Below are 10,284 nucleotides of genomic sequence, written 5' to 3' on the forward strand. Positions count from 1 at the left end.
GAGAGAGAGAGAGAGATTCTCCAAGCTGAGCGGGAACGTGCGGATAAAACGCACGCGCGAGACGAAAGCACGAAAGCACGTTTCCCCCGGCTGCTGCTGCTGCTGCAAGTGGAGGTTCCTTCAAGCGCACCTTGGCCGTTGCATTTTAGACAGACGCGACTTTTCAGCGGGTGTGGTCGTGCACCGCGTGGGAAAAAAATCTCACGTTTACTTCGCAGTGTAAATCTCGGACCTTTCGACCGATCACATGTGAGTATCGTCAAGTGAAAGCAGATGTTTCGCCTTGTGGACACTCTGCTTTTCGATACGATGTCGCGCGTTATCTGAATATCGTCAGCCGTTGGGGATGATAATATATTCTATTTGCAGTCGATGATCACAATGATGAAATCTCGTCAAAATTGTCGGGGAAAAATCTTTTTTTAGAACGTGTACACAGATGCTTTTAAATATCTAAATCCGTCGCGTGCTTGTAATAATCTTGCTCACGTAATTTATCACGCAAGATATGAGGAATGAGAGATACTTCAAAAACTTTGTCTCATAAATTGTCTCAGAAAAATATGCGGTTAACTCAACCTCTGCCTCTCCGTGCTCGAAATTCGACATTTAATCCTAACTTCTTCACTCTTAATTAGTGCTACAAAAAATTGTAACTATTAAAAATTATTAGAAATTTGTTGAAACTAGAATGATCTGAATGAGCTTTCAAATGAAAGAATGTGGAGCCATTTAAATATATGTATTTTAATTGGTTGTTAAAGAAGATTGAATTAAGCTAAATGAAAAAAGGATCGAATGGACGTGTGAGTGAACACGTTTGGTATTCGCGCGGATATATCAATAAGGATTAATCCTGACCGTAATTCCGACATACCAGCAATACTCGAAGGCGCGCAATTCCAGCGGGAGCTTGCGGTGCATTCCATGGTACACACGTTGCATGGCTGGAGCAGTCGGGACTGCGCGACTGCGCCAGATGACAGCCGGACGCAGCTTTATCGTTTTACGAGCTTAGCTGTGTAATTTGCGCGCGCCACGCGATCAGCAGATCGCTATACGATCGTCGTGCAAACGGACGTACTACTGGAAATGCAGCCCCGATCTGCAAGGATGAGTTCATAAGGACTAGATTTCGCAATCTCCTAGAGACGACTCATGGTACCTGTTGGCCTGTGATGGAGATTAGCAGAGTACAGAGTAAACGAAAGTGATTAAAAGTGTGCATTTACTGAACCTAATCTATCGCTCAGCTAACTCTTGAATTAGTTAAAATCATCTTTTTTATTTTTATACAAATAACGAACTGAGAATTATCGATCTTACACATTTAAATACGTTATTGGGTAACAGAAATGGAAGGCTCTTGAAGTAAGGGAGTATCCCAGCTTCAGTTGAGTGATCGCGTGTGTTTTGTCCGAAAATTTATGGACATTCCTCAAAGAATGATACACTGATAATAATGCGACGATGATACTTCTATAAGTTACACCTCTATACTGATCAAAACGATGTTCCAATATGAGAGGAAATTCTTGCTTCAGTATGAAAGGATATCCTGCTCTGATATATACAATTGATATATATAATTGTTAATTAAACGAAATCCTGACATAATTGATAAACCATACTAAGGTGTAAAACGAATAGTAAAGAAGTTTGTCGTTAACAGACTGAAAAGTAATTTTTGTGCAAATACTCTCTCGTCTCTTCTCGCTGAGATGAATTGCGACGTTAAGCTGCGCGTGTTTCTTACAATGGCAATATTCATCATCCTTAATCTATTAACTGATATTGATGATTTCTCTGAAACGATAACAGTGCATACTTCAGATAATCTATAATACTACTTCCGAAACGAAACAAAGATATATTTGAATTATAATTGCATATACCTTTTGCTTTATTACTTTCACACCTAATTTATTGTTATATATATATTTGTAAAACCAATATTTAAAAAGCATAATTAATAAATTATTAATACAATTATTAATTTAAAATTAAGAATTAAAGAATCGCACAATAAATAAAATGTTTAGATTAAACTCGGTTAAATTTCCTTAGAAATAAGATCCTGACATTTTCTTTATCTTCTTTTTGAATCGCTAAATATTTGTAACAATTGATAATTTAATCGTTTTATCGCAATAAATTCCTTTGCGTGTTTCTGTAGCATTGCTGATTTAACGAATTGATTACGATCTCATGCAAGTTTTCACTTTCAGAAACAATTCAGGTACAAGAACTTAGAAAAGCTGTACACAATCTATCACAGAAGAATACAATATGGTTATCTCTCGATATTCATCTTGCTACAACTGCTACTTGGATTTGCGTATTGCTTGTCTCTGATCATAACGGTAAGCTCATTATTATTAAAAATATAGCAGAAAGAGAAAAAAAGCGTTTTATTTTATTTAGAAATTTTTAACTATATATGTTTAATAACTTTATTTAATCTTCGATGGACTTATATGTTTTTGTTTTAAACTAAATTTTCACTTAAAATGTAATACAAAAAATTATTTACTTAACTGTTTAATCTTGGAAACTTAAATACTTAGAGATTAAAAATCACTAAGTTCCTACTGCAGTAATTCCTTAATTAATGACGTTACTAAGAGATAATGCAAGTTTGAAAAAGTAAATAATGTTGAGGGACATAAGCTGGAGTTTTCTTCTTGATTTAGGTCGGCATGAAGGAATGCTTGTTGGAAATCGTAGTCTATTGCATTGTGGGCGCTCTGATGTGCCCTATGATCGCCTTATCATTCCGATCGAGGCACATCGCCAAAAATACCTATTTGCCGATCATGCTGTCTTGGATGATCATTGTGCTTTTGGTCGTTTGTGATCTGACCATACCTTTATTTTACGTTTTCACTTACACCGAGGATATTCCACCGATAAGGTATCGATAACTTGACCTGTGACAGGGATAATCGTGCGAGGTTGCATCTGATTATCATCACTATTTTAGTATCAACCACGGTGACTTCCTTGCACCGGCTGTTTATTTAGTGGTTTATCGAAATTATTCTGCGATAACTGCATGACACAAATCGCGTAAATATTTATTACTGATAAAGGCGCGTGCTTTTGTCCTCGCACGCGCAACACAAAACTAGCAACTGTCAAAACAGCAACTGATGTTATAACTTATATTGATATTGTGATCCCTATCTGGTGTATATACAAAATAATAATAATTTAAGGTACCATTTTCAAACGGAATGCTGCTTAAGATTATGCGATGTATTCTTAATTATGACATATCTTAGAAGATTAAGAAACTGAAAAGTCATAATTGTATAACAATTAATTTATAAGAATTAAATTTTATATATAGTTATAGATATTTTCAATTATGTTGTATTTCGGATATAAAGAAAATATCTTTGAGAAATGATTTCGAAAAAAATTGATTTAATAATTTGGTTTTAAGTTAATAATGTAAAAAGGCCTTCCTAGAAGAATAATCAGTCAACATACAAGAATCGAAAATATCCTTGATGCGCGTATACGGGTGCATACATTTTATGTTCTCCACTGATCGTTTTAACGTGCGTGCCTCGATTGCAATTTTTTTTTTTCTCGTTAAACCTGAGATCCGTTATACGTAGTCAATTTAAACGATTACGTTCGTATACTTTTTTAATTTTCGTCAATAAGCATGCATCCGCGAATTCATGATCCCGTGCGTCACGTGCGTACTACATACACGCTCTTTTTCCAGCAGCATTTCTTTCTTTTCAGACCAGCATACGCGACGCACTCGCTTCTCGCATGCTACGTGTTCCTGCCGATCACAAAGAATTCGCACGCTCTCGTGCTCGGCCTTACGGCCAGCATGTGTTACTTGGCGACCCTGTCAGTAATCACCTACAACAACACTTCCGATTACATTACCAAGGTAAACCCTATACCGACGATACGCGACGTAATCGCGCTGATGCAAACCGCAGTGCGATTGCTCGAGTAAACCAGCAGCTAAGAATGGAATGCTTTTCTTTTGTTCATTCCCCAATCGCAGATCGTCAGCGATGCGATATACTTCATGTGCGTGAACGCTCTGGGACTCTACTTCAGGTTCATGAACGAGGTCGTCATCAGACGTTCCTTCCTGGACCGCCGGAAATGCGTCGAGTCCACGCTCAGGCTCAATTACGAGAAGGATCAAGAAGTAGGTTTAAATGGACGTAATTGAATTATTGCGACATATATCTCGTCACATTTGTCAGATTAAAAATGAGATATCAGATAATTTCGAGATAATTTTCATTAACGAAAAACGTGTATTAAATCTTTATTACACTGTCTTTTTCCTTTGTCTATCTTCCTGTTCTATTCGAGTAATTCTCCTTTGACAAATGAGTAGCATTCCGTACGGAGGAATGTAAAAACAAATTCGCGATGCTGAGCACGTAACGCATGCGACAAACGCGATAAATACAATTGAGTTCCTGTTGTCCTTTGCACTTCATTCTCTAGATCGACTATCCATCATCTACTAGGTATATTTCTACCTCGCGAAAAATAAAATTGAAAACTGCAAGAAGATATTATAAAAGTGATCATAGATCTGATCTAATGATAGAGTTCAAAAATCGGAATTTGTGAACATTATAAAAATTTAAACTAAATATAAAATTATAGAAATTTAACCATCAGCAATGTGAAATTTTCACGTCTCGTTTGCAATCTCGGTCTTCGAACTTCAGTACAGATTTTTTTATTGTTTTGCATTGTATAAAAATCTATAAAAATTCTTACATACTTGTGAAAGTTTTAACAATGAATTTTTACTATCATAGAAGTTGGATTGTATTTTTTACAAACTTAAATTTATCTACCAGAGTTCACAATAAAAAAATCGACTGATTGATCGAACTCTCTGAGTGATCTGAAATTGAAAATAATCAACAATTGTAGGAGCAATTGACACGGAGTATATTGCCACAACACATAGTGGCGAAAATAAAAAAGGACTTTCGGGATATTTTCAAATTCATAGAAGAGCACAAAAAGAGTCCTCCACCAAAAGGCAGACCATACTGGTACGAAGTCTCCATAGCAAATACTATTTGTTCTCTTTCGATTCGATTATTATACCCTAATTATTCTCTTTCAGCGATTTATGCGTGGAGACGCACGATAACGTGAGTATTCTGTATGCGGACGTAGTGAATTTCTCCGGGTTGACTATAACGCTGCCGATACGGAAACTCGTGGAGACGTTGAACGATCTATTCGGCAGTTTCGACGAAGCATCCGAGAGGCACAATGTACTGAGAATCAAATTTTTGGGTGACTGTTACTATTGCGTGAGCGGCGTACCCACGCCGAACTCTCAGCATGCCAAGAGCTGTGTCGATCTCGGTAAAATGGCAGAATGTCTATTTATCTATTTATTGCAATCATTCAACAGAATGTAATTCAATTAGTAAAAATCGAACGGATATTTAGAAAATGTTATTTTATACATTTTACATTTGTAAAATAATGTGTTTGTTTCCAAATTCAAAAATAGGCAAAGTTGTAATTCGTGGATTTAATTTTATAAAAATCTAGATGCACAATGTTATTCTAATATACTCATTAATTCAGAGATATCTGCACAGATCTGCACATTCATTTATTAGAAGTTTAAAAAATCTTAAAAATCTTCGTGGCTTTTTTCTATTTGATTATATTAATCTAATATTTTATGATTGATGTTCAATTATAAGAAAATATTTCTAAATGTTTTCTCTCTGTATGATTAAATATTGCTTCATAAAATGATACACACATATAAATATATATATATATATATATATAGGTCTCGATATGATAAAAATAATCAACGAAGTGAGGACGCGAGTCTATCGCGAGAGCGGGGTGGACGTGAATATGAGAATTGGCGTGCATTCAGGCAACATAATATCCGGAATCCTGGGTACGAACAAATGGCAATACGATGTTTGGTCGCGCGATGTGGTGATAGCGAACAAAATGGAACAAACTGGGAAACCTGGCAAGGTTCACGTTACTCAGCAAACGCTGGATCTCGTGAATGCGAGCGACTATAACTACATCCCGGTCGAAAGATTGGATGACGAGGTCCTTCGAAAATATGAAATCCGTAGCTACCTCATCACGCCGTCTTTGCCAGAAACACCGATACTGTCACCGACGCGGTGCGTGTTTCCCAGTGGCGTGGGAAAATCACAAATTTATACTTAATATTATACTTAATATTATTTTTAAAAATTCTAGAAAAGATGTAAATTTTTTCGATACTTCTGAAAAGTATTCCAATTTGTATAAAAAATTTGAAATTCTAAAAAATTAATATTTAAAAAAAGCTGAGAAAAATTTTCAATATAATAATTCCTACAATTTGTGTTACATTTTCTTTATGGCTTTTACATACTACAGAAGCACTCAAACGAATACTCCTACGCCACTGATTTCTCATACTATGCTCTTGAGCGAATTCCCATTCGAGTGTTTCGCATCGTTGACAGACGAACTTTGTTGCAGAACAGCGAGAACAGTTTGAACACCATTAGTCCGGATACGTCGACATTGTCATATTCTATGTCTAACAAGCACTATGTCAAGTTTAACAATGGACGTACCAACACCATCATCAGCACCAGTTCCAGAACAAGATTGATGGTAAACAATCAAGCGGACGTTTTTGCGAGCACTTACAGACGGAGAACGCACTTCATGGATTCTTGTCTACGAGATTATCATCTGATGTTGAAAGCAGCGGACGCCGAGATGGAGAACGCAATTAACCAGATGCCTCTTAGTAAATGGGAGTAAGGATCTAAAATTTTTATATCTAAGTTTGTCTGAAAATCCAATCGTTGAGTGTTCTCAGAAAGTTGAGTTTCTCTTGTTCAATTTTTAAAATTTTGAGCAAAGTATTACATTTCAATAGAAAGATAGAGATTCGAAAGAGTGAGTGAAGGTGTCACAAAATTAAATTATTTTTTTTCTAGACAATGGAGCAATTGGAAACACATTAATCCACTCTTCCTGACATTTCGCCAATGGAGTTGGGAGATTCCATTCCTGCGTGAACCGGACCCTGTTTTTAAGTTTTACATCGGTTGCTCTGCTTTCGTGCTCATCTTCATGGGATTTATGTATCTTGTGCCCACGTTTATGCTGCCTCAGTACGCATATCAAAAGTACCTGTCCGATAATCATGGATTGTTGATTTAATAATTTAACGAAAATCAATAAATTTTTAGGTGGCATCTGCGCACACTTGTCGGTTATTTTTCGGTATTGATGTTCCTGTTCGCTTTAATGCCCCTCACATGGATGCACTTTGTATGGAATCGCTGTAAGGACCCGCATGATGAGCACGAAGGACACGTTCCGCATCCACGAAACAAATTGCTCTATTTTTTTTATCAAACAAGTGTAAAGGTAGATAGTTAACATTATTATAATACTTAATGCTTATTATACGTATTCATTCAATTCAGTTATTTTTTTTTGTTATAATTTTCACGTAGGTTGTATGGAGTGCCCTTCTGAGGACGATCTTGTACCTGGTGATTACGATAATGCTAGCAGCATGCGCCATGCTTGATATGATTGTAAGATTTCTCTTTAAAAAATTAAGTTTTCTTAATAAATTAATTCTTTCCTTTTCTGTCTATTATTTCATATATATTTACAAAATCATCTTTGGAAGTTATCTATTAGCTATAAATTTCTTTCTTTTACAATTAAAAAGTTAAAACTCTTTTTAGTTTGAATGTAAAAACCATCATGAAGACAACTTATTGGACGCTAATGTAACGTCTAGCGTATCGGAGGTCTCCTCCAAATTTGACTGCATAGCTACACCTTGGGTAAGATTATTTAGTAGGTACACGGTGTGTCTTCATTCACGTGAAATTTCCCATCTTGACAATCCCTTTCTCAATGTTTCCGCACGTCATTGATTTTTTTTTTTTTCAGCAAATGACAGAAACCTGCTCGTTGGCGATTCTCACGAGTTTTCTTTTCCTAAGAGTTCACTATATCTTGAAATTCGTGATAAGCATCTGCGTGGTAGCCTTTTATGCGTGGAACGTTTGGGTGCATCGATCTAATATATTTCAGGTGTTACATACATATTTCTCTAAAAAAAAATGTTTCTTCTGTTACAAAATCGATAAAAAAATACATATTGCCTCCAAACATTTACAAAATTGTTTGTTAATAATAAATGACAGATAGTAATGTCTTTTAGTTGAGCGACACGTGGAATCCTAACATGGAGCCGAGACTGGCGCATATATTATCCGTTTTATTTCTCACGTTCTCTTTGCATCTCATTGATCGTCAGGTAAGTCCTGAAATATCGCATTCACGCGAAATCTTTTTGATATTGTTCATCAACAAGTTAATTTTACGAACATTTATTTAGGCAGAATATTTAAGTAGGCTGGATTATCAGTGGAAACGTCAGTTAACGAAGGAACAGGATGAAGCGTTTCATACGAGGAATGCCAATAAACTTCTACTTCGTAATATCTTACCAGAACATGTCGGTGCGTTAGTCTCTGCAAATATTTTACTTCTTTTCTGAGTTCTTATGAGAATTCTCCGATCGATACATTGATTTAAAAAACACTTAGTAATCGAGATTATATTATGATTATATTATTGTCCAAGACTGATCGCGTGACTGGTTTTGTATTTTTAGCGGAGTTTTATTTGAACATGAATCGAACCGAAGAGAACGAGCCTTATCACGAGTCTCACAACAATGTTGCCGTGATGTTTGCCTCTCTAACAGAGCTGTCGATTGTCGAAAGTAACATTCTTAGCGACCTGAATGAAATTATTTGTGAATTCGATAAGTTACTCTTCGAACCTAGCTTCATGTGTCGCATAGAGAAAATAAAGGTCGCCGGTAAGAATCTCATGAACATTTATGATGAATAAATTAATACTGACACAAACTGAAATTTAAATAATAATTTGAGTTCGTTTAATACTGTTTTTATTTAGGAACAACATACATGGCAGCTTGCGGATTGGACGCGCACCGACGCGGTTCAATGCACAGCACTGAGAGTGATGAGAATTGCAGCGACAATGTGGTCAAGGTGATGGCGCAATTCGCCGTACAAATGATGTCCGTGCTCGATAAGATGAACGCAAGGTCGTTCACTACATCGAAACCTCACAAGTAAGTGATTCTAAGTAAAAGTTGGTAGGCAAAATTATAAGAAGCTTCGACGAAACATTTGAGATAAAGTTCGAGAATGTCATAAATAATTTAAATGGACAGAATGCTGCTCCAAAAATAATATAAAAAACAAAATCCGATTTTTCTTTTAAGATTAAGAATCGGTATTTCTCACGGAGAGGTGACAGCCGGCGTCGTGGGAGCTCAAAAGCCGTTGTATGATATTTGGGGTGATGCCGTAAACATGGCGTCCAGGATGGATACTACTGGACTACCAGGAAAAATACAAGTAAATTTAACATTATATTTAATATTAATGAAGTTTTGCAGTAAAATAATTTATATTATTTCCATTCACTTAGGTGACAGTGGATACGGCTGCCGTCTTGGAACAACAAGGTGTCAAGTGTCATTTACGTGGCGAAACATACGTTAAGCCGAAAGGAGAGGTCACGACATACTTTGTAGGTATCGACGAAAAGGGAATGTTGGAAAGAGTAGATGCGAGAGAAGAGAGTACCTGTTTGTGACAGACGATGAATGACAACTTGAACTAACTTTAGCGACTGAGCTTTCCTGTCTGATAAATCGTCTAAAGCGTGCAGGGTGTAGTTGAACAGTCGTTTTTAAGCGAATTTTCAAAAAATGATAAGAAACTATGATTAAAGATTAAAAATATAAGAATTTTTCATTCTTTGAAATGTACCTCTATCCATATCTAAAATTATCATAAGTTTGAAGTATTATTGTGTTCAGGAAGAAATATTTCTGTAAAACTTGTGACATGTAATGTCCAGTAATAATTATTAAAAAAGACTCATTTGTGATCTATACTATCGTAAATATATTAATATTTGCAGTGTAAATAAAGAGTCATACAATAAAGATAATTGTAGGAATGAAAGAAGCGATGTATGTTAGCTACACCCTGTCATGTTTGAGTGAGTACGAGAAAGCGGAGAAACCAAAGAAAGTTAGAGAGACCAAAGATTGCGGGGCACGAGATGACATGAAATGGTAGTAAAATAACATAAGGAGATATATCTCGAATGATTTAGGTTGTACGCGAAAATAGCGTTGTTATTCTCGTG

The 10,284-nt window shown here is 36.0% G+C and overlaps 1 protein-coding gene across 1 annotated transcript in view; it reads left to right on the forward strand.

Moving 5' to 3' along the window:
- LOC105618655 (adenylate cyclase type 2-like) overlaps positions 1-9,723 on the forward strand; it is a 12,079-nt gene extending 2,356 nt beyond the window's left edge. The window contains exons 2-20 of the mRNA XM_012200182.1: positions 2,229-2,363; positions 2,694-2,914; positions 3,760-3,916; positions 4,037-4,186; positions 4,936-5,060; positions 5,135-5,382; positions 5,825-6,182; positions 6,534-6,815; positions 6,999-7,175; positions 7,254-7,434; positions 7,524-7,607; positions 7,764-7,865; positions 7,975-8,118; positions 8,249-8,344; positions 8,426-8,549; positions 8,705-8,914; positions 9,013-9,193; positions 9,347-9,482; positions 9,556-9,723. Of these exons, the coding sequence (XP_012055572.1) occupies positions 2,229-2,363; positions 2,694-2,914; positions 3,760-3,916; positions 4,037-4,186; positions 4,936-5,060; positions 5,135-5,382; positions 5,825-6,182; positions 6,534-6,815; positions 6,999-7,175; positions 7,254-7,434; positions 7,524-7,607; positions 7,764-7,865; positions 7,975-8,118; positions 8,249-8,344; positions 8,426-8,549; positions 8,705-8,914; positions 9,013-9,193; positions 9,347-9,482; positions 9,556-9,723 (3,279 nt within the window). The remainder of the gene's footprint in view (positions 1-2,228; positions 2,364-2,693; positions 2,915-3,759; positions 3,917-4,036; positions 4,187-4,935; positions 5,061-5,134; positions 5,383-5,824; positions 6,183-6,533; positions 6,816-6,998; positions 7,176-7,253; positions 7,435-7,523; positions 7,608-7,763; positions 7,866-7,974; positions 8,119-8,248; positions 8,345-8,425; positions 8,550-8,704; positions 8,915-9,012; positions 9,194-9,346; positions 9,483-9,555) is intronic.
- The last annotated feature ends 561 nt before the right edge of the window (positions 9,724-10,284 follow it).

This window comes from Atta cephalotes, assembly GCF_000143395.1.
Source record: "Atta cephalotes unplaced genomic scaffold scaffold00017, whole genome shotgun sequence".
NCBI classification, from domain to species: domain Eukaryota; kingdom Metazoa; phylum Arthropoda; class Insecta; order Hymenoptera; family Formicidae; genus Atta; species Atta cephalotes.